The 25,902-nt window shown below is 35.2% G+C and overlaps 1 protein-coding gene across 1 annotated transcript in view; it reads left to right on the forward strand.

The window, feature by feature from the left end:
• Nucleotides 1–20,812, forward strand: part of LOC138333045 (protein unc-13 homolog B-like) — a 142,071-nt gene extending 121,259 nt beyond the window's left edge. The window contains exons 28-40 of the mRNA XM_069281150.1: nucleotides 1,219–1,304; nucleotides 1,630–1,756; nucleotides 3,222–3,318; nucleotides 3,665–3,808; nucleotides 4,392–4,469; nucleotides 4,885–4,962; nucleotides 5,162–5,412; nucleotides 6,605–6,659; nucleotides 7,015–7,086; nucleotides 9,990–10,091; nucleotides 12,137–12,467; nucleotides 13,486–13,636; nucleotides 14,129–20,812. Coding sequence (XP_069137251.1) covers nucleotides 1,219–1,304; nucleotides 1,630–1,756; nucleotides 3,222–3,318; nucleotides 3,665–3,808; nucleotides 4,392–4,469; nucleotides 4,885–4,962; nucleotides 5,162–5,412; nucleotides 6,605–6,659; nucleotides 7,015–7,086; nucleotides 9,990–10,091; nucleotides 12,137–12,467; nucleotides 13,486–13,636; nucleotides 14,129–14,414 — 1,858 coding nt within the window. The 3' untranslated portion in view covers nucleotides 14,415–20,812. The remainder of the gene's footprint in view (nucleotides 1–1,218; nucleotides 1,305–1,629; nucleotides 1,757–3,221; nucleotides 3,319–3,664; nucleotides 3,809–4,391; nucleotides 4,470–4,884; nucleotides 4,963–5,161; nucleotides 5,413–6,604; nucleotides 6,660–7,014; nucleotides 7,087–9,989; nucleotides 10,092–12,136; nucleotides 12,468–13,485; nucleotides 13,637–14,128) is intronic.
• The last annotated feature ends 5,090 nt before the right edge of the window (nucleotides 20,813–25,902 follow it).

A 25,902-nucleotide genomic window follows, 5' to 3' on the forward strand; every position in this document is an offset into this window, starting at 1 on the left:
ATCAGTAAGTGTAACAGCTACATACCTGTCCTAAATCAGTAAGTGTAACAGCTACACACCTGTCCTAAATCAGTAAGTGTAACAGCTACACACCTGTCCTAAATCAGTAAGTGTAACAGCTACACACACCTGTCCTAAATCAGTAAGTGTAACAGCTACACACCTGTCCTAAATCAGTAAGTGTAACAGCTACATACCTGCAGTCCTAAATCAGTAAGTATAACAGCTACATACCTGTCCTAAATCAGTAATTGTAACAGCTACAGACCTGTCCTAAATCAGTTAGTGTAACAGCTATACACCTGTCCTAAATCAGTAAGTGTAACAGCTACATACCTGTCCTAAATCAGTAAGTGTAACAGCTACATACCTGTCCTAAATCAGTAAGTGTAACAGCTACATACCTGTCCTAAATCAGTTAGCGTAACAGCTACATACCTATCCTAAATCAGTAAGTGTAACAGCTGCATACCTGTCTTAAATCAGTAAGTGTAACAGCTGCATACCTGTTTTAAATCAGTTAGTGTAACAGCTACATACCTGTCCTAAATCAGTAAGTGTAACAGCTGCATACCTGTCCTAAATCAGTAAGTGTAACAGCTGCATACCTGTTTTAAATCAGTTAGTGTAACAGCTACATACCTGTCCTAAATCAGTAAGTGTAACAGCTACAGACCTGTCCTAAATCAGTTAGTGTAACAGCTACACACCTGTCCTAGATCAGTAAGTGTAACAGCTACAGACCTGTCCTAAATCAGTTAGTGTAACAGCTGCATACCTGTCCTAAATAAGTAAGTGTAACACTTACACACCTGTCCTAAATCAGTTAGTGTAACAGCTACACACCTGTCTCAAATCAGTAAGTGTAACAGCTGCATACCGGTCCTAAATCAGTATGTGTTACCAGCTACACACCTGTCCTAAATCAGTAAATTTCCTTTACCAGTTTTCTTTCTTTTGTAACTTTTTTTCATTTCGTTTATGTATCATTCAAAAGTTATTTTTTACTGTAAAAAGAATACTTCAATGTATTTAATACATTGAGAGTGCACAAAGAAGTCTTGTGTATTTAGTTGAGTCAAATTTCTCTTTACATATAACTCATGTTTGATCAACTTGAGTTTGCTTTCATGATATTTTGACTTTATTCACTATCCTTATATATGATCGATGTGGCATCTTACCAAAGGATGATGTTACTCTATTTACTCATTGTAGGTTTCCACAGGAGCTAAATGTGGGACAGGTCAGTGCTGCCAACATGTGGGCATTATTCTCTCAGGATTCCTGCTACGCACTGCAAGGTAGTAGAATAATACTCTTTTTCTCTAGTTAAAGGAATAAATAAACTATAAAAACAAAATTAGATATAAAAATTGAAGTTTCAAAAAATAATAAAAACATTTATTGTAAAACCAATAATTGAGACATTTTCCTGTTTTTAAAGATGTAGATACACAGATTTGATTGAAAATTTTCAGTCTCAAATGGCAGTAATATCATGTAAGTTAACCAGATTGTTTGTTTTGTCATAACCTGAACATGGCAATTCATCTTGTTAGTTAAATTAGAATGTAAAATTGGATTACATTGATAATATGTCTGTATTGTTTCTCCTTTGATTTTCAGAACATGAAGTGGAAAGGTCCTGTAAGAGCTCTGAATATATGAATCTCCATTTCAAGTTAAAATGGCTGTATACCAAATACATTGCTGATGTGCCTCAATATAAGGGGACGGTCCCAGAGTATCCTCAGTAAGTATGGCAGTCAAACAATCACCTCAAAAGGGTCTCATAGCTATCCTTGACAACTTAACATTTAAAACAAACATAGCGCTAAGATAAAACCTTGACAGCTAAGGGGTTCCACTAAACCTAAACAACCAAGGGGTTCCACTAAACCTAAACAACCAAAGGGTTCAGCTATACCTAGACAGCCAAAGGGTTCCACTAAACATTGACAACCAAAGGGTTCCACTAAACATTGACAGCCAAGGGGTTCCACTAACCATTGACAACCAAGGGGTTCCACTAAACATTGACAACCAAGGGGTTCCACTTATCACTGACAGCCAATGGATTCCACTTATTATTGACAGCCAAGGGGTTCCACTAAACATTGACAGCCAAGGGGTTCCACTTATCACTGACAGCCAAGGGGTTCCACTTATCACTGACAGCCAAGGGGTTCCACTTATTATTGACAGCCAAGGGGTTCCACTAAACATTGACAGCTAAGGGGTTCCACTAAACATTGACAGCCAAGAGGTTCCACTAAACATTGACAGCCAATGGGTTCCACTAAACATTGACTGCCAAGGGGTTTCACTAAACATTGACAGCCAAGGGGTTCCACTAAACATTGACAGCCAAGGGGTTCCACTAAACATTGACAACCAAGGGGTTCCACTAAACATTGACAGCCGAGGTTCCACTAAACATTGACAGCCAAGGGGTTCCACTATTCATTGACAGCCAAGAGGTTCCACTAATCATTGACAGCCAAGGGGTTCCACTAAACATTGACAACCAAGGGGTTCCACTAAACATTGACAACCAAGGGGTTCCACTAAACATTGACAGCTAAGGGGTTCCACTAAACATTGACAGCCAAGAGGTTCCACTAAACATTGACAGCCAATGGGTTCCACTAAACATTGACTGCCAAGGGGTTCCACTAAACATTGACTGCCAAGGGGTTCCACTAAACATTGACAGCCAAGGGGTTCCACTTAACATTGACAACCAAAGGGTTCCACTAAACATTGACATCTAAAGGATTCCACTAAACATTAATAATCAAATGTCACCATTATCACCTCAGTACCAATTTAAACCAATGGTGCAATTAGAGCCTTGACAACTAAAGTGTGACATTAATCTTAACAGTTAAAGGGCCAAATAAGCCTGAGAACTGAATGGTTCAATTGAAAAATAGAAAATTACAATGAAACTTGGCAATGCCAAATAGTCCAACTGAACTCTGATGACTAAAGGACCCCTGAAAACTAGTTATCCAATGGTTCAATGTTAACAAATGGGCCGTTGGGCCATTTTAAACCACAAGTTCATCTTCAGAACCAAGTGACTATGATGTCCATTTTGACATTTACTGACATGATAACCTTTGACCAGCATTTAAAGTGTTGGACTGAACCTTCAAGTGTTAAGGAACTACAAATGTGAGTTATCATCCATGTAATGTTCTGCTTCTTTGTAGGTGGTTTGAACCGTTTGTGATGCAGTGGTTGAATGAGAATGATGACGTTTCCATGGAATACCTCCATAGTGCCTATGAACGCGACAAAAAAGACGGGGTAAGAGTTCAAGCTAAAATTTCATTGTTAAAAAAACCAAAAGTATTTGGCATCTGGCAAGGTCGATGAAAGTCATATCACCCAACAAAGGCAGTATAGAATAAGAAATAATGACTTTACAACAGCATAAAAACATTTAACATAATAGTACCTCTCTTAAACCTGTTAGACAATGCATTATTGAATTATGCAAATTTGATTCACAAAGTATACGTGATCCATATTGATGGTATCTTAATACCTTATTTAGATACTCTGAACACAAATGGATATTATTATGCAAGTTTATGATTAGAGTGTTTTACCTGTCTCTATACTTGTATTAATTCCTTTTTTGTGATTTCAGTTCCAGAAGAGTTCTGAACACTCTCTGTTTTCTACATCTGTGGTAGATGTGTTCACTCAGCTCAACCAGTGCTTTGATGTCATCAAAAAGCTTGAGTGCCCAGACCCTGAAGTTGTCAAACGCTACATGAGGCGGTTCGCTAAAGTAGGTTCATCATTTCATTGTGAATCCATGTATGTGTTAATAAAAGGATGTTGTCTTGTTCTATTCTTCAAAAACATTGAGCTTTTGTCATGGATGGCATTTCTGTCAAGAATTCCTTGATTTTATTATCACTTTAATCAATTTACTTCTACATGTTCATAATAAACACCTTTACAACAAATTCATGGTTATGATGTAATATTTCTCATTCCTCATCAACGTTTCTTAAATATGTGTATAACAAACTGTGCTTATATCAAGGGGATTTTGTTGGTTTCTAGAGATTTAATCATCATAAACATGTTTTACTGAATATGAAAATTCATATCATCAACTTTTGGTAGAATAATATAACTGCTACAATCACTCTTTTTATTTCAGGCATGATGAATAATTGGTGTATCCCAATTATAAGTATTTAAAACTGACATTAGACAATTACAGAAATAATGCTAAAAACTCTTAACTAAATATTTTGGTAAGATTCTATTTTAGTACAAGATCAAATTTATACACCATATACCATAACTATAAACTAATCATGCACCACAATTATTTATCACAAACCTATTTTTGTTTACAGACAGTAAATAAAGTGCTTCTCACCTATGCAGATACAGAGAAAAAAGATTTTGAAAAATACACAAACAATAACAGAGTAGTAAGTATATTTTACAATATAACATATCATTAAGATGATTTTGACTAGTCAGCAAAAGGAATGCTGGGTGCTGACCAGCCAGAATCAAGAAGTTAAGAGTTGAAATATCCCTGTCTACTTTATAAATTGGTGTTAGATTAGTTTTATCCCATACTTAATAGAAAAGATTAGTTTTATCCCATACTTTAAAGAAAAGATGAAATTGAGTTGGTTTTAAGATTTTTTATCTTTCCATCAAAGCTAAAAGTAGAATTGTCAAAATCTATGACATCATGATAAACAAAGAATGCTATAGTATTTTAGAACATAATTCTGAAATCACAATCTTATAAATGAATCTTCCAACAACCATGAAGCCCAGGTCATAGAGGTTTTACTATTATGACTCAATGGTATTTATGTTTTATTCTTTCAGGCCTGTATATTAATGAACAACATCCAACAGTTAAGAGTACAATTAGAGAAAGTTTTTGAATCTATGGGAGGAGAAAAGGTAAGCTTTCCTACAATTTGATTGGTTTCTGGTCATGGGGATAAGGAACATACAAAACTATATAGCATCATCCATATATGTTACATCACATCCTGTACTGCCCTTTCTTGTTGCATCCTGTCATATCCTATCTTGATTTGGTACAATAAATCAACTTGTTGGCAAGTCAAAATGATTTTGTCTTCTTTTTACAATACAGCTGGACACAGAAGCCTCTGAAATGTTGAAGGAACTGCAGCAAAAACTCAACACAGTACTAGATGATCTTGCTATGATATTCGCCAAAAGTTTAGAACCTCAGATTCAACAAAGTATGCAAGAATTAGGCACATTGTTGTCTAAAGTGAAAGGTGCTGGGCAGGTGTCTTTGGCCCAACCCAGCCAGAGAAACAGTATACAACAGGAGTCCGATATGGTGCTAGGTCCTCTGATGGACCTTCTAGACGGCAGGTAAGGCTTAGATATGGTGCTAGGTCCTCTTATGGACCTTCTAGACGGCAGGTAAGACTTAGATATGGTGCTAGGTCCTCTGATGGACCTTCTAGACGGCAGGTAAGGCTTAGATATGGTGCTAGGTCCTCTGATGGACCTTCTAGACGGCAGGTAAGACTTAGATATGGTGCTAGGTCCTCTGATGGACCTTCTAGAACGGCAGGTAAGACTTAGATATGGTGCTAGGTCCTCTGATGGACCTTCTAGAACGGCAGGTAAGGCTTAGTTATAGTGCTAAGTCCTCTGATGGACCTTCTAGACGGCAGGTAAGGCTTAGATATGGTGCTAGGTCCTCTGATAGACCATCTAGAACGGCAGGTAAGACTTAGTTATAGTGCTAGGTCCTCTGATGGACCTTCTTGACGGCAGGTAAGGCTTAGATATGGTGTTAGGATCTGATAGACCTTCTAGCGACATGTAAGACTTAGATATGTTGCTAGGTCCTCGGATGGAGTTTCTAGACGGCAGGTAAGGCTTAGATATGGTGTTAGGTCCTCTGATGGACCTTCTAGACGACAGGTAAGGCTTAGATATGGTGTTAGGTCCTCTGATAGACCTTCTAGACAACATGAAGACTTAGATATGGTGCTAGGTCCTCGGATGGACCTTCTAGACGGCAGGTAAGGCTTAGATATGGTGCTAGGTCCTCTGATGGACCTTCTAGATGGCAGGTAAGACTTAGATATGGTGCTAGGTCCTTTGATGGACCTTCTAGATGGCAGGTAAGACTTAGATATGGTGCTAGGTCCTTTGATGGAGTTTCTAGACGGCAGGTAAGGCTTAGATATGGTGCTAGGTCCTCTGATGGACCTTCTAGACGGCAGGTAAGGCTTAGATATGGTGCTAGGTCCTCTGATGGACCTTCTAGACGGCAGGTAAGGCTTAGATATGGTGCTAGGTCCTCTTATGGACCTTCTAGACGGCAGGTAAGAGTTTGATATTGTAAGAGATGTTCTAATAGATCTTCCATATGGCAGAAAAGTCTGTTAAAGTGTCTGATATGGTGTTCAAGGTCCTGCACAGACCTGATAACATTTTTAACAAAAATTTAAGCTGATTCATAACAAAAACAAAGTTAGAAGGTTTAACAAAAACATATTTACAAATTCCTTGACTATACAGTATATATAGCTTTTCTCTTTGCTTACAGCCTGACAATGTTTGCTCAACTCTGTGAAAAGACTGTTTTGAAGCGCCTGTTGAAGGTTTGTGGCATTATCTTAAAAGGATTTTATCTATAAAAGCTTCAACAGCTATGGAGAACTGTTCCACACCATGCAACTGTCCTGATCTGACATTTGTCAGAAATAGATTTTATAGAAATTATATACGTAAAAGAAGATTAAAAATAATGAAGCATTTCAATGCAATGTTTTAGCAATAGAACAGCATTGTTGATCTACTTTTCTCCCATTAACTCCAGAGTACTATACTGACTTCCACAAACTGGTCAAGTAGAGATATCTACTCTATATAAAAGTATGGGTCAAATACACCAAGTCTGAGAAGGGGGAGATAAATGTAAGGGCCAGTAAATGTGATTTGTTGATTTGTTTACAGGAGCTTTGGAGGATAGTAATCTATACAATGGAGAAGAAGGTTGTCCTTCCTCCCCTGTCTGACCCCCGCCAGGTAAGGTGTCTCATGTAACCCTGCCAGCTTCTTGGTAAAATAAACATTTCTAAACAACTTCCAAGAAAAAAGAATAATGAAATTACTTTAATTTTAATTTTACATGATGTTGATTTAAAAAAAATGTGGTAAAATAAATTGTAAAAAGTAAATGTGGTAATTTTAATACAATATTTCCTCACAATATGAATCTTTTATATACTATTACTTTATTTTATAGGAGAAAGGCTCAAAGTCTGATGTCAGGGTATCTAAGATTTCATTGTAACCCAGATATATATATAGAAGGGTTTGAGGCCTATCATTCATAACACAATATCTCATCGTCACACTCGTTCAGACAAAACAAGTTAAAAATGTGTACAGTATATATAAGACAATTCTTTGATTACATAATTGATTCTTTTTAAAGCTTAATCTCATTACATTGATAAGGAAGATCAATTCAATGCTTACCTGGTATAAGAATTTTCAATCTTTACTTTGTTAAAAGAAATTTTGTGATGAACAAACGTCTGAACGAGTGTGAGAACTACTGATTAACTAACTGCAGTGATTTGGTATTCAGCAGTTGACAGCTATGGTGCTTGTCTATTAGGATGATAAGCTTGAATTCAGTGATATCATGGAGTATACGTGTCTCCATGGTTATACTTACACACCAACCATCGATGGATGCTTTGTATTGATGCTATATATATATATGCATGTGAATTTGGTTGTGGTTTGGGGTTTATATCACAGACTTGAGTTTGGTGTGTGGCTAATTCTGCAGAAACTGAATCACAATATTCAAAATTGATTGTATTCTGTATAGATCATATCTTTACCAAAAAACTAACTTATCAAATTAATACATTTCTTCTTAGAGAAAAATGACTGACAGAACTGTATTGTATAAGATTTTGCGAGCCGGTTAACTCATTCACCATTGAAGACACATTGAAGCTCTTCTAAATGCTAGACAGGATCTGTCAGAAATTTCAGGAGTTAAGGGGATATTCTCAGCACTGTAGATAACTAGTTATTAGTTAAGAGATATTTAGTAAAAACTAACTCCATCTAACTCCATGCTTGCTTCTGCGAAAATTGTTTCTTAGCATATACAAGGAAAACTTGTCTACTTCAAAAGCCATTACAAAATATGATCTTCTTGTCCTTTTTATTGAAGGAGTTTTATCTCCATTGGACTTGCAGGAAAACATTTTGACTCTAATCTTAATAAAACAATAAACTGTCAACAAATTAAAGTCCTTAAGCTTATCTACTGGAGGTCAGGTAACCATGTGTTGTGTAATTGGAGAAAGTCTCACTTTTACATGAAGCACAACATGAATATACCACAGCCTCCCAAAACATACACATTAACACACTGTAACACATTGAAAACAGGGGAGGCTGACCTTATATGATTGGGAATTAAGCCTTACAATCCAACTTAACTTGATCCTTGATTTGTGTGAAAATGAGAGACTTTGAGAGAACCTAGTTTGTTGGAAGTTCTTAACATGTATGTTGCCATGGTTTGTAATTGCAGTTTTTATCCTTACCTGGTAAAGGGAAAGGTTCCATTCTAGATGATAAACCCAAGTTTTTGTTCTTTGTTGGTGTAAGTCACAAAAGTCATTATAACTTTAACCTTTGACCTCAGGCTTGTTATGTATTGTACATATTCTGACCTCTAACCAACCCTTTGTGACCTCCGACCTTTCTCTCTCTGTCTCTCTAGGCACTCTATGGGATTGATATCCTCTAAGAAAGATTGATTTTAGATTAAGTGATTTTGTAACTTAAATTTGGTAAATAATAACAAGAGTTGATGTCAAATGTGCGGAGTGATGACCTGAACTAATAAAGCAAACTGTTATCCCATGGAGTGTTTATATCTGGCACATCTCTGCTCAGAGCTTTGAGTGTTCACCCCTCTCCATTCCCAGTTGCTGGCCCTAGACTCAGAAGTCTAGATAGTTGTACTCTAATTTAGATATTTCTGAATTTACTCAACTACAAAATATACAATAGAAAGTACAGCCATTGAAAAGGCTCTAAAGTACACACAAAAAATCTTAGTCTATCATGTTAGAATCAATACATGTAGTTTTCCATCTGTTGAAAACAAATCTTGAGAAATGCTGAACAGATTTTTGGTGACCTTGTATGGGTGTACCTCTTGATCCCTAGTGTTTACATTTGAGTTTGTTAAAGTGTAGAGGAAATTTCAGTTTTACACCAAAAAAATCAATGAGTCAAAACAAATAAATATATATTGTACCAAATTATTATCACTTTAAAAACAAGCCCATTTCAAAATTAATTTTAAGAGTTGTCAGAATTGTTGACAATTTATGAGAGTAGATTTCATCAGCAGACAATACCATCAAAACACTCAACGGTTCTTCAGTAAATACCTGCATTCCTCCCAAGCTACCCCTGACCCCTTGTTAATGTAATTAGACCCTTCCTGATTTGTAATTTGTTATTAAAGGTAAGGAGGTAAGAGTGGGTCAATGTCGTCATTACGTGTGAGGGTAGATTAGATACTGATCCATTGACCTTGACTCAAGGTTATGGACCGGTAACCCTGTATGTCTGTGTATTGTCTTTGTGAGCCTGTCTCTGATTGGTAGGATGTGTACGGCTGCTGTAGGTTCCAACTGCAGGCTCCATCTGGATTGGCTGTTATAGTGGTATTGTCCTCCAATCAGCTGTGTGTATCCTGTGACCAGACTGACTCAATAGTATTTGTTATACCTTGACATAAAGACATTTCTACTGAAATAATACTAACACTATGATACTGGAGGAGGGGCCGACATCCACATGATGTTCATGTGTCCAGTAGATAGTCAGAGAGACTTTGTTATGACTTTATCGCTGATCGAGAGTCGTCCGTCCTTTTTCAGCTCCTGCCTCTTCCCGGTACGGCCCAAGCTAAGATAGAAGATGTGTCCCGTTTGCTATTCAACAATGTCAGCCAATTGCCCATGAATGTCCCTATGATTCAGGTGAACCCACGCTTCCATGTGTTTGTGGCCATCCCACCCCGAACTCTTCAGTTCTATTTGTGTTGTCACAGTTTTACACTTTAGTTTTCATTGTTTTGGTAGCTGAGGAATCAACATATTATTGTGCTCTCCCTTGCTTGTTTGCTTGCTTGCTTGCTTAATTGCTAATTGTTTGTATTATTGATAACATGTATACTCTTCTATACACAATATATAGCACATTTAAAAAAAAAAATTTGTATTTGATAGATTTACTCTGTATATTTTAATGTATATTTTGTAGATACATTTATGATATCTAGACATATCTATAGATTTTTTTCTAAATTTTGCAGATGTTATAGTTTTCAGTTGCTAATTTCATGTTTTATAATATTTTAAAAAATTCTTGTCCATTTCATTAGAAGTATTGGATCCTGATTATTATAATATTTTCATTATCATAACATCCTTATATCTTGTATAGTTACTAGATATGAAATGACAATTATGTCCTTTGAGCTGAACCCAATAGAAATGTGAACAGGTAAACATAGAAAGCTATCATAAACATGTAGGAATAAAATTTTATATAAATTTGCTATTTTGCCCTATATTTAAATTGATAAAGATAAAAATGAAATCTGCTGTACATGTGTATAGCCACCATCTATAACTTTACCAGCACAGGTAACAAGGCCTGTTTTTGGACACTGTTGCTGGTTAATCTCTTAAAGTCCCCAGCAATAATTCACTGTGAAATCTAGTGTATACGGGGGGGGGGGGGGGGGGGGGGGGGGGGGGCACCACAAGGTTTACATCACCTAATTCCAGATAAAAAGTATTGAGGTTACATTTACTTAACCACAGAATATACAGGTTAAATGAGCTCATAATATATTTTGCCCTGAAAAGTACAAGAATCAGGTATAGGTCCTTCTAAATGATGTATCAAAGTGTTAAATGTTATGATAATTTGGATCCACTGTTGATGATTTTAGTAGATTTAAAATAATTGGTTCCTGTTTTACCAATTAATAACAGGATTTTTATTTATATTCATTAATCTACATTAAAATTCCTCTGCTCACAAGAGTTTATCTCACATGGCCTATAATGGCCAAGTGACATTATGGCATGGCAGTGTATCCATCACTCATCAATGTTTCATTTATACTGCTACTTTTCCTAAAGAACTAAACAGATTTTGACCAAATTTGTTGAGTAGTAGCCTTTGGGGGGAAAAGACACAGATTTTGCATAAGGACATCCTTTGAAGGAATAGGTATAGACAGCTAAGGACCAGTTCTGGAAACGTTTGCAACGGTTTAGGTTGCTCATATCCTGAGTTACTGAATGAGTTTTTACAAGAAAAAAATTATCTTAGGACAAATATATCATTTAGATATCTACAATTCTCACAAGTTTTAAGGACTGAAAGTGATTTTTGTATATTTTGTCATAATTTGAAAGTAAATCAAATATTTTGATTTAAAAAGTATTACTGGGTATTACTTATAGGAGTACCATGTGTCTGGTGGAGATATCAGCTGTCAATTGTATAAATACTACTTGTCTTGAAGGATTAAATAGATTTTGGTGAAATCTCCAGTAATAACAAATGAGGCAAATCACTTTTGTAGGACAGTGCCCAATATAGGAAGTAGTGTGGCAGTTAGAATCTTTCTTGTAAAGCTAGCTAGTCTTATAGACATTGATTAAAGAGAACGCTTAAAAATCAGAGAGAAAATTTGTAGTAATGAAATATATGGATGAATGATATATACATAGCCTTGTCAACAAAATTCAATTATTATTACCGGTAACAGAAAGTTTGACATTGATAAGATATATGTTTTACTTAAACTTATCATTTTATTATAGTCTTATAAACATGTGGATGATTCAATCTTCGAAAAAAATTATTAGTATTTTAATCTTACTATGTTAACACATATATTTATTAATATTCATAGCCTTGTAGCATCTTAGGAGATTCTTTCTATGTCATTTAATCTTTTGACTTTTTTTTATTCTAACCTTAATTGTAATTTCTATCTAATTAGGATATGTCAAAAGAAGCCGAAAAGAATCTCAGTCCAAAGCAGTGTGCCGTTCTAGACATGGCCCTGGACACCATAAAACAGTACTTCCATGCCCAGGGCAAAGGCTTGAAAAAGACCTTCCTGGACAAAAGCCAGGAGCTGCAGTCTCTCCGCTATGCCTTGTCCTTGTACACCCAGACAACGGATACACTCATCAAAACGTTTGTTAGTACACAGACGTCGCAGGACCAGCCGAGTAACGAGGACCCGGTCGGGGAAGTGTCCATACAGGTTGATCTGTTTACACATCCCGGAACAGGAGAGCACAAAGTCACGGTCAAAACGGTCAAAGGTGAGGTGGAGTCAGGTAGACTAGGGATTAACTTATGTCATGGTTAAAGTTGAGATATAGGTGGAGTCAGGTAGACTAGGGATTAACTTATGTCGTGGTCAAAGTTGAGATATAGGTGGAGTCAGGTAGACTAGGGATTAACTTATGTCGTGGTTAAAGTTGAGATATAGGTGGAGTCAGGTAGACTAGGGATTAACTTATGTCATGGTTAAAGTTGAGATATAGGTGGAGTCAGGTAGACTAGGGATTAACTTATGTCGTGGTTAAAGTTGAGATATAGGTGGAGTCAGGTAGACTAGGGATTAACTTATGTCGTGGTTAAAGTTGAGATATAGGTGGAGTCAGGTAGACTAGGGATTAACTTATGTCGTGGTTAAAGTTGAGATATAGGTGGAGTCAGGTAGACTAGGGATTAACTTATGTTGTGGTCAAAGTTGAGATATAGGTGGAGTCAGGTAGACTAGGGATTAACTTATGTTGTGGTCAAAGTTGAGATATAGGTGGAGTCAGGTAGACTAGGGATTAACTTATGTTGTGGTCAAAGTTGAGATATAGGTGGAGTCAGGTAGACTAGGGATTAACTTATGTCGTGGTCAAAGTTGAGATATAGGTGGAGTCAGGTAGACTAGGGATTAACTTATGTCATGGTTAAAGTTGAGATATAGGTGGAGTCAGGTAGACTAGGGATTAACTTATGTCGTGGTTAAAGTTGAGATATAGGTGATATATGTAGACGGGAATGTGTTATTGTGTCTGTGAAGAGAATAGTGTAGCAGATTAGGACTGCAGGGTCAAGTAATGCAGGGTCAAGTAACAGTGACCAGGTAGCTCAATCTGTAGCGCATCTGGCCAATGTTTGTGCTCTGTTCTGGGCGCTTCTTTTCTCCTCTCCTGTTTCAAATATATCTTACAATTTTCAGTTAATTTTCCCATTCTCCATGTACACTGTATAATAGAGGATATTTTTGTTATCATTTCCAATGTTGAACTGTTTTGTTTCTACTGACAGTTGTGGCAGCTAATGACCTCAAATGGCAAACATCTGGAATGTTCCGACCTTTTGTTGAAGTGAATTTGATTGGACCACACATGGGTGACAAGCGTCGTAAACATTCCACAAAATCCAAGAGTAACAATTGGTCACCAAAATTCAATGAAACATTTCACTTGTGAGTATGCTTATTCATGCTGAAATAGAAGATATTTAAATGTTTTTCCTGATTTTAAATTTGTTGGTAAAGATAAACATCATTGGAACCATCGATCACAATTGTTTACGATAGTAGACCAATCAACTTATGAATCAAAGTACTGAAAGCACTGAATAGGCTCCAACGATGAAAAGACTTTTGTTAACAATGTATTATTTTGATGCTTTCAAATTCTAACTCAGTACCAAAGTTCAACGAACCTGTTCAATGAAGAAGTATTACACCCAAATCATTTATGAAAGCAAAATTATGTTATTAGCATTTATTTAATTGTCTCATTGGGAAATAGCTGAAATATAGTTTTTGCCTTCAATGGGTAAATAACCTTTAATAAACTTTTATCAATAACATCTGTAGAATTGCTGAATTGTGCTTTCAAAGATTTAATGTTTAACTGTTTGTGTGTTTTGTACAATTCAGGATAAATTGTTGACTTATATCATCTTTCAGTATCCTTGGGAACGAAGATGACCCAGATGCCTATGAACTACATATTTGTACAAAGGACTATTGTTTTGCTCGTGAGGATCGCCTGATTGGAGTGGCGGTCATGCAGTTACGAGATATAGTGGAACAGGGCAGCTGTGCCTGTTGGTGCTCTCTAGGTCGACGAGTACATTTAGACGAGACTGGCTGGACAATCTTACGAATTCTATCACAAAGGACTAATGATGAAGTAGCTAAAGAGTTTGTGAAATTAAAATCAGAAAGCCGGCATATTGAAGAGGTGTCCTGAAGGTCAATCTAGGATATTAGAATTTGTTAAATTGTGTATAGATTTGGAACTGATAGAGTTTTCACCTATTGACAGCTATACTGTCATTGATGGTCAGTTCATTGATCTCATAAGAAAACCAGTGTCCAGAGGGTCAGTCCATGTATCCAGTGTGAGATGGACTATGATAATGTATGCAGGTGATAACTATTCACAGGTGCCGATTTAGACAGATGACCTTGTCAAACTTTTTTTCAATATAAACAGTTAGTCACTATGAAATAATAATCACTATATACAGGTGGTCGGTTTACACAGTGGTCACTGTTCAGATATAACAATAGGTGGTCGCTATTCAAAGGTGTCTATATACACACACACTGAAGTCACTAAAAATTAACACTAAACGTGACAGTAATTAATATGCACTGATTGCTATTCAGAGGTGTTGTTGTAGACAGTATTTCATGCTTCCGTACAGCCTGTTTAAACAGGAACCAAGTCTTCGTTATCAATGTTTACACATTATTGTAGATTTCTTTTGAGTTTTTTTTTTTTTTTGTAAATCTTAATGTTTTTTATTTTTTTATTGTCAAAGGTCAAAATGTCTTTCTTAAGGAAAGGGGAGACAGACTAGCTCAAGTCCCTTTAGTATTTCATCATAGATATAGAAAAGCTCTTTAATAAGATAATATTCTAGACATCTTATGAATCATGAGTTTTTGCCAAATTTGTTTTTAAAAATACACATGGTCTGTTAATGAGAGTTAAGCCACACATTGAAGACAATTAAAATATATAGTGTCTAATCATGAGTGGTGCTCTAATTATACCCTGGGGGATTAGTGTAAGTCTAGGGGAAACATTCAGACACAACCATCCCAGTGCTTAATGGGAGGGGGGGTTAGTGCAAGACTAGTTCAAGTCTATAGCAGGATAAATGACACAGTCATATTGCATTCCATTACATCATTGTGGGGGACTAGTGCAAACCGGAGTGTCGTAATCATTCCAGTGTATAGTAGAGAATGATGTTTGAGAGATCCAGGAACACTATCATTCCAATGTATTACTGATTTAGACTAGTGCAAGTCTATGGCAGGGTAAGTAACACAATCATATTACATTCCATTTCACCATTGGGGGGGGGGGGGAACTAGTGCATGTCTTTAAGTCGTAAGGCACACAATCATTTTACTGAGGGACTGGTGCAAGTCTACCATAAAGGGACACAATCATTCCAGTGTACCATTGAAAGGGACTAGTGCAAGTCTTTGTGTATTTGGTCAGGCTCATATTAGGTTGTGAATGGTATTATTAATACTACAAAAATTTTATTGTATTTAGGTATTTTTCCTTCTATTTGTTTTCCCATATTTCACTGTTACCAGGCCAATGGTGATGTTATATTTGTATGTTAATCTTGTTGTGATAATTCTAATGTAGTGGTTTAATAAACCATTCATGACTTTAAAATATGAAAATTCTAATGCTAAGCACTGTTTTGATTAAAGTTGAGGGTAAAGAGTACAAGTATTACTTAATGTTCTGGTAAAGACATGTGCATTTTTGAAATGTTTTACTTAATTTTCAACTTATATAAATTCATGCAAACAATGCCATACATATATCTTTGAAATTCAAATTTTGTATGTCAAGATAAGAAATACATAAATTTAAAGGGGACACTTTGAGCACTTTATCTGAAAGATATATAGAAAGATCTATCAACAGTCATCAAAGCTGTATCCTTCTGGAAGTATGAGAGTTGTCTCCCCTCAATTTTAATCCTAATTTTGCAATCGGTTGTTATTGAATTTTCTATGCAATGATAAAAACACTGAACTATTTGACTGTTCTGTCTGATAAGGGTTTAACTTTGAGAAGGTTGTGACTACAAATTATAAACTTTAATAGATATTAGTACAAACGGGTCTCAACGTTTTACAGGGCTCTTTAAAAAATGTGCAATTTCTCTTCACACAAGACATTAAGGATAATATTACAAAATATCTATGTTTTATTTATATTTGTTTTCAAATTTTGTATTATCGTTTACATGCCACTATAGTGCAATCTTTTGGTTGTTTAGCTGACTGATATGAAGGGAAGATAAAGTATTCATTTAAATTCAAAGCATTATTTATGTTCACATACTATATTTTGCAAAAACTAATAGGAAGATCTCACCTGCTGTACAGATTGTTGTGCAAATCAGAAGTTTTCATTTATCAATGAAAAATATCCAAAAAAATGCTTAAGCAAAAAAAATAAAGATAGTAGATAAGTAATCCAATGAATTTCTTTCCACTTTCCGCTATGTGATCAATCACTCTTTTTCACAGACATATTCTGTCTTTGAATATTACAGAGTTATCTGCCCTTGCGGGTAGGCATTGATTGTGACGTCATCTGTATGCAAGAATAAAAAGCAGAAAGCAGATAAAAACAATGTGAATGTCACTCACAAAATGATGACGACACATTGGATACCTACCCGCAAGGGAGGTAACCCTATCATGTGCAAAGAATGAGAGACTGAGAAGATACATAAACTTATTTTTTCCATAAGATTTTGTTGAGATTATTTTATTGAGACTTTTATTCAATTAAAGTTACCAAGCTTTTTTCTACAATGTTAATTTGTTAGCTAGGTAAACATTCATAAAATGATCATCAGAAAATATAGAATTATAAAAGTATATACATGTATTACAGTGTTATAAATGATCATGTTAGTTGACTATGCAATTGTCTTGCATAAACTATAGCAACGAGTCTTAGGATTAAAGTTGACATACATAATGTAAAAGTGGAATTATTTGTGGCGTGGAAATTTTCGCTGATCTCGCTTTTATTGAACTCTCCACGCTTAAATATAATTATTCATTGATATAAGTGTGAATCTTGACTCGACATGTGACTAGTTGTATGTAGACACACAACATCAAATATCACACTGCGAACAGCTGAATTTAATGAAAATATCCACATACGAAATATCTGTATTTACAATCATCGTATGATTCCATGACTAAATACAGAGACGTCTCTGATATCCTTTGGACGGCCGTAACGATTTTATGCGTAATTATTCATTTGCCCCATTTCATGCACCCTTCTGGAGCCCCACTGAGACCGTTGAAAACTAAATACTAGTTTTTTGAAAAGGAGATGTTCATCCTTATATAGCATGTCAATATCGATTCGGTCATTGCATTAGTGACATCACAAATCACCTTTGAACATGCCCAAATAAGTCAAAAATTGAGGTCTGAAATCCGGATTATAGTGTTTGCCCGGAAACCTGTCGTTGTGAGCTTAGTTATCAAGATACAGACATGCAGATGGTTTTAAACGATAGAAGAGATATCAAAGTAAGAGAAAATAGAGAGAAAGGGAAAAGGAAGGGGAAAATAGCACCGATTTCAAAAAAAAAAAAAAAAAAAGTCCCACGCACAGGTTTCTGCCTCCCATGACCCTGCGTGGTGACCTTAAGGGGACTTCCGGTGACTGTTTTTGCTTGTTTGTAGTGTGTGCTGTTTGTTATCATCGTGAAAATGGCATCAAACCGAAATCTAGATGCAAACTGCTTTCATAGATGGCATTTGTAATAACCTACCATCAAAATTGAGTCAAGTTTGAATCCTGCCGGCCGTCGAAAAGATATACCGTTTGTCCTTAATTGGTAAGACTTTCACTCTGCTATATATGGCAGAACAGTGCTATCTAGCCTTTGTTGAATTTCTCTTGTTTCACTATGAACGTGTGTTATCTATAATATATTTAGTTTATAAGATACCTCTTGAAAGTATATTCTAAAAGCCTGACTTTAAAAAGTTTTTTTGAATTTCATTTTTGTTATTTAAAATGAGTGGAGAAAATGAATAGACTCAAAGAATAACTTGCAATTTTATATAAGAGATTAAGAGACCAAAATAATTGTAAGGAAAGTTGAGAAAGTTTTGGGTATCCTGGAAAGTAAGGAAAATGGAGATTTGTGGTGTTGGTTAGGAAAAGGGTGGTAACTTAGTTTGTGAGTTTATGAAAGACAGAGTAACTGTTTGGTAAATGATTAACTGGAGAATATGAAAGATCTAAAAATTCAGATCATTAACAAACATTTATTTTTTTCTTTAACAAAATGAGTTACTCTCTGAATAATGCAAGTGCTACAAATTACAAATAACGTCTTTGTTACAGTAGGTTTAAGTGTAATTTCTGTATATAGTGTACCTAAAATGTATAAAGAACTAAAGATACGTTTTATGAAAAATGGTTGTTTTCAATTTAAAAGTCATGAATTAATTAAAAGTGATGCCTTTTGTACTTTATAAAGAAAGTCTGTATGTGTTTTGAAGTTTTATGAACTAAAATGTATTGATTGTGTTTATATATACTAGGCCAAAGCATTTGGTGAAATCCATTTTTACTTTAGTAAATATTAGGTTTTTAGTTTTTGATGTTTAGATTGTCTCCCTTTGAATGTTTACATTCATTGTATAGTCAATTACCTATACATTACTGTGACTTTGAATTGTGATTTGTAATATTTTGTAATATTTTCAATTATTAAGTCTAAGAATATTTACATGCAGATGTATTGAACATCGAAAGAGTTTTTCCTTCACAATTTTATTAGGCTCAACTTTAATGAAAAGAAGTAAAGAATTTGTAGCTGCGAAACAGGATTCAAGCCTTTGTATGTATTTCATATTATCATTCCATAAATGGAAAATCTATTTCCTTAGTGCTGTTATGTCTGATATAGCAGAGTTTTATATCACAATAATTCTTTAAGTTTGGTAAATTACCTGGTACACGTGAGAAATAATGTTATCCTCTACCATTGTCTATGTAACATTTCCGTGCTGGTAAAAGGATGTATACCATAATCTAATGCTCATACCCTAATAGGTTTAGTTAACATCAACATTATGTCTATCACATTCCATTCAGCATAAACCAAGCTGTCGTAACTTGATCACTATCAGTGTCTGGTAGATGTTTTTCCACAAAGTTGAATTTTACTTACAAAACGATCTCACCATTAATTGTTCTGGGTCATAAAGGGGGAATATTTTCAGTAGAAGTCACTGACAGGACATATATCATCAGAGGAGTTTAATATTGTTCTCACAACATCATTACTTATAATTTATATATTTTTTCTCACTATACATATACATTCAAAAGCTAATAAAGAATTCCATTTGTACCTGGAAAGTAAATACCAGTTGTTGTGATAACATTCCAGATATTCACCTGATAGATTTAACTGTGTTAATGAATGCAGATAAAAGGCTAATTTGGGGCACTAGATGTAGTCTTTCCATACAATCATGATCTTACAAAAATATACCATAACATACATATTTGTACAGTTTAACTCTTGTATTTATTTTGTTGATGTCTGAAGAAATCCGAATTATTTACAATTTCTTGACAAGCAATAGATTTTTATGTTACATTTATACAGTACTAGGAAATCCAGTTTTTGGTCAATGTTATTAAAGCTGCTTAATTTCATCCATTATTTTGTCTCAAATACAGGACAGCTAGGGAATTAAAATTTTTGTTATCCATCTAATAGGGCTTTATTCCATTTTTATCAAAGGTTGCTAATAGTTATTTGTTAATTATAACTGTTATATATAAGTCTATCGCATGCTCAACTGTAGGTTACAGGTCATTCAGGGCAGAGATAACTGTGTAGCAATTATTTCATAAACACAGGAATTATAGACATGGTAACAATAGACAATGGTAACAAAAAGTAAATGATAATCATCCTGAAATAGACCAAAATCAGTGTTAACATCCCTTATCTACAGCTTGATGTAAATTGGTAGGATGTCAGAAGTGTTTTGTTTACAGATAAATATAGAAACCTAAATCGGGTTGTTAGGGTAACAAAGTAACTTGACATTGAAACTGAATTCCGGTTACTAAGGTAACAAACCCACTCTGTTTTGTATTCCTAGTGTAACCTTGACAGTGTATAAATAGACAGCCCTGTCGATGTCGATAGGTACTCTAGATAGGTTTCAATCAAGAATTTACCAATTTTATCAATTGTTGATTAAAATGTACAGTCATATATGTTATAGAATATTACAGATGTATATTAGAATTTCCATATAAGTCTTTCAGCAATCTTTTTTATCCATTCTATATAAATATATATATATGAGAGAGTTTTTTCTGTTTTTTTTTTTTTTTTTTTTTTTAATGTTGACGTCATACGTATGACATAGATATATAATATTTATATAATAGTAACTGTTTTGTTTTGTTCCCGTGTATATGGATGTAGAAACTGATTCCACATCTGTTACATATATATATATATGATAAATACCATGATATCTCATCATGTCTTTTTACCTTGTTTGAATAAAGATTCCTGCAACATTGAACTATCTTAATGTATTTTATGTCCAGACATTTTACTGTTTTGAGTGTTTCCCCGATTCAGGTGGAATAATCAGGTCCTGTTTCAACAGTTATGCCATAATTTAGGATTTATTGGATGTGGTTATAATTTGGCTCATTTGACACTTGGTACAAAAGTGACCTTTTGTTTATCTTTAAAAAAACATGCCAAATGTTAATTATGCCTGAATCAAAAATCATAAAGGCATGAACAAAGACCCAATTGTCCTCATTCAAAGATTTTACCATGTACACTATGACCTCAAATGAAGGTCAAGGTCATTCATTTGAGCACAATGTGCATGAAGTCCTTTATGCTACAGACCCAATACCATGTCTACTACAGGCTCCTTAGATATTGAGTCATTTCATCCTATTAGGCCCCCTGTATCAGAAAAGGTCATTCAAAAACTTTGTAACCCTAGACCTTAATCTTAGTCCATCTATTAGCTAGCCTGTCTCTAGGCTTCTTTGTTATAAATAAGAAGTTATCTAGAAGATGTGATCGTATGAAGGGAGGTCATGGTTATTTATTAAATCTAATTTGGTACCGTGTCTCAGGTTTCTAAGGCCCAAATACTAGAACAAAGTCATTGAAAGATATATATATATAAACACCTATGGCATTGAATGGAAATTAAGGTCATAACCTTTGTACCCATTCATTCCAGCATACTACAGATCAAACATCAGGGTCCTGTTGTTCAAAGGTTGATAAGCTTACAATGGCTTGATTAGTGAAACTTTCATTTCTCATTTGCTGCAAGGAATGTGATTATATTTTCCCTAAAATGAGATTATAGGTAAATAATAGAGTTAATAACAATCTTTCACAATTTTGTAAAGTTAGTTATACAAAAATTATTTTATCTTGATTTGAAAATTGTCGATAAACTGTGATTTATAAGCTAATCAGCCTTTGAACAATTGGACCCTACTCTCAATGCTTCATAAATACTCATTAACAATTATTGTTAATGTTATTCTCAAAAAGAAGACAAGGATTTTAATAGTAACTGCGATTTTGATAGAAACTATTACAATAAACAATGTATTGGCTGGTTTAAACCAGCATATCCTATCTTTTTCACCATACATGTAGTAGCATTTTCCAAATAATTCAGATTTTTAAATTATAATGATAAAGATTTGTTTGTAAATGTTATGTTTAAGTCTATGAGAGCCAGTAGGATCATTTTTGCTCTTGCATTAACCCGTGTATTTTTGAAAATAATTCTTTTAATGGGTATGAATAATCTTCCAAATCTCTCGCATAATCTTATGCAAAGTTTGAAGATAGCCATAGTAGTAAACAAAATATCTGATATCATGCCCTATTTTTTGAGTAACTTGTTTTCCCAATTTTGTTTTATAGTATTCCATTAAAGAATACAGAAAAGTACAGTTCTTTAATCCTTATACTCACTTTGCAAGACATTGACAAACAAGAGATCCCAGAGGGATCTTGGCGCCCACCAAAGAATGATCTATGTCTGACAATGGAAAGAGGGATCTTTTCTCTGCTTTTCAAACTTTTGCAAACATACTACATATAAAATTTGAGACAGATCGCTTCAGTACTTTCTGAGAAATAGCAGTAACAAACTTCAACTATCAAAATCCAAGATGGCTCCTTGGCGGCCATCTTGTAAATCGATCGGTCCCAAATCGAAATATGCACGACTAGGGCCATAGAGGAACCTATATATGAAATTTGAGACAGATTCATTCAATACTTTCTGAGAAATAGTGATAACAAACTTTAACTATCAAATTCCAAGATGGCAGCCTGGCGGCCATTTTGTTGACCGATCGATCCAAAAACGCATTATGCACAACAAGAGCCCTAGGGAAACCTACATATGAAATATGAGAAAGATCCCTTCAGTACTTTGTGAGAAATAGCGATAACAAACTTTAACTATCAAATTCCAAGATGGCAGCCTGGCGGCCATTTTGTTGACCGATCGATCCAAAAACGCATTATGCACAACAAGAGCCCTAGGGAAACCTACATATGAAATATGAGAAAGATCCCTTCAGTACTTTGTGAGAAATAGCGATATTAATCTTTAACTATCAAAATCCAAGATGGCTGCCTGGTGGCCATTTTGTTGACCGATCGATCCAAAAACGCATTATGCACAACTAGGGCCCTAGGGGAACCTACATATGAAATTTGAGAAAGATCCCTTCAGTACTTTCTGAGAAATAGCGATAACAAACTTTAAGTATCAAAATCCAAGATGGCTGCCTGGCGGCCATCTTGTTAACCGATTGGTCCCAAAATGCAATATGCACAACTAGGGCCCTAGGGGAACCTACATATGAAATTTGAGAAAGATCTCTTCAGTACTTTCTGAGAAATAGCGATAACAAACTTTAAGTATCAAAATCCAAGATGGCTGCCTGGCGGCCATCTTGTTAACCGATTGGTCCCAAAATGCAATATGCACAACTAGGGCCCTAGGGGAACCTACATATGAAATTTGAGAAAGATCCCTTCAGTGCTTTCTGAGAAATAGCGATAACAAGAATTGTTAACGGACGGACGGACGGAAGGACGGACGGAAGGACGGACGGACCACGGACAAAAAGCGATTTGAATAGCCCACCATCTGATGATGGTGGGCTAAAAACCTTCAAACTGACAGGACACAAACGACTAGACAGAACTGACATGGGAGGCGCGTATGAACTGACCCTATCATTAAAACTAATAATTCACATTCTCACTCCAATGGACTTCTTCCTATATATTCTCTAGTTAATAATATTACAACAAATTTCAAAATTTTATACATGTATATTACTGTTTAATGATTTAATTTTTAAGTTTAATGAAATAAAGTACGTTAAGTTAATTGAAAATGAATAAATAAATTGAAAATATTTTATTGGAGATAAATGTTAATTTTAAAATGAGATAAATAATTTTGTAGAGTCACAAAAGTTATTAACTTACCGTTACCGTTAATACTGCACGTATCATCACCTTCTGAACAATTTGATTAAAATAAATAAAATGTGAATTTTCATAACACAGGTCGTCTTGTGTTTCCCGTCGTCATACCTCATGGTAGTTGATTATCAGTACGTCAGACGGCAAAACAGCGAAATGACTCTCTACTGTTATCATATACCGTATTATGCAGGAAATCTTGCATATATTTGGTGTTGTAACTTCATCTTAGGCCATCGGTAATATTTTCTGATGTTATTAATGTTTTTAAGAAATATTTATGTTTTGCTCTGGAAAGGTAGTGGGCCTATACAAAAAAATATAAAAAGACATTTTTTTTATTTATTAAATTAATATATCCAACATACATGTACTTTCATAATTGTAAGTGTATTTACCATTTTATGTTTTCACAAGAAGAATGAATGGTGTAATACCATAACTATTTAAATGTCAGAGACCGTATTCGACCCAAGGCACTTAAAAAAATAGATGGGGGGGGGGGGGGGTGCTTAATTGAAATAACTTTGGTTTAGTCATAAAATTATTGTACATGCAATTAAAGTAAGCCAAAAATCAATTTGTAAACGAAGTTTAATACATAAATCATTAGTTTACATATTTTCACTCTGCATTTAATTTGTAGTCAGAAACAAGAGATTCCAGAGGAATCTTGGTGCCCACTAAAGATTGATCTATGTCTGACAAAGGAAAGAGGGATCTTTTCTCTGCTTTTTAAACTTAAAGTTCTTTTTTCTGCTTTTCAAACTTAAACTTCTTTTCTCTGCTTTTCAAACTTTACCCTAACAAAATCCAAGATGGTGGTCGGCCATCTTGTAACAAGTTGTTGATCAATCGGTCCCAAAATGCAATAGGCAGAACTAGGGCCCTAGAAGAACCTTCATGAAAATTTGAGAACAATCCGTTCAGTACTTTCTGAGAAATAGCAGTTACAAACTTTCACTAACAAAATCCAGGACGGTTGCCTGGCGGCCCTCTTGTTGACCAATACATGTAGGTCCAAAAATGCAATATGCACAGCTAGAGGTCCTAGGGGAACCTACATATGAAATTTGAGAAAGATCCCTGCATTACTTTCTGAGAAATATTGGTAACAAACTTTAACTATCAGAATCCAATATGGCCGCCGGTCGGCCATCTTGTTGGCCGATCAGTCCCAAAATGCAATATTCACAACTAGCGTCCTAGAGGAACCTAGATATGAAATTTGAGACAGATCCCTTCAGCACTTTCTGAGAAATAGCAGTTACAAACTTTAACTATCAAAATCCAAGATGGCGGCTGGTCGGCCATCTTGTTGACCGATCAGTCCCAAAATGCAAAATGCACACCTAGGGTCCTAGGGGAACCTACATATGAAATTTGAGAAGGATACCTTGATTACTTTCTGAGAAATAGCGGTAACAAACTTTAACTATCAGAATCCAAGATGGCCGCCGGTCGGCCATCTTGTTGGCCGATTAGTCCCAAAATGCAATATGCACAACTAGGGTCCTAGGCCTAGGGGAGCCTAGATATGAAATTTAAGACAGATCCCTTAAGCACTTTCTGAGTAACAGCGGTAACAAACTTTAACTATCAAAATCCAAGATGGCAGCTGGTCGGCCATCTTGTTGACCGATCAGTCCCAAAATGCAATATGCACAACTAGGGTATTAGGGGAACCTACATATGGAATTTGAGAAAGATCCCTTCAGTACTTTTTTAGAAATAGCAGTAACAAGAATTGTTAACGGACGGACAGACGGACAGAAGGACGGACAAACGGATGACGGACTACGGACAAAAGGCGATTTGAATAGCCCACAATCTGATGATGGTGGGCTAAAAAAAAAAGCCTTAAAAAATTGAAGAGCCCATATTTGGTTGAATACGGTATTTGACCTCTGTGATCTTGAATAAAGTTCATTTGAACAAAACTGGTAGCCTTTTTTTTCTCAAGAATCTATACTGGTCAATATCGAACAATTTGGCCTTTAATAATTCTGGTTACGAAAAGACGTCACTAGAATGAATGAAAAGTTTATACATGGCAGACAGTACACAATGCATGATGATGGATGCTAGAACACCTAAAAGGGAAGTAAACAG

This window comes from Argopecten irradians, chromosome 10, assembly GCF_041381155.1.
Source record: "Argopecten irradians isolate NY chromosome 10, Ai_NY, whole genome shotgun sequence".
Taxonomy (NCBI): Eukaryota; Metazoa; Mollusca; class Bivalvia; order Pectinida; family Pectinidae; genus Argopecten; species Argopecten irradians.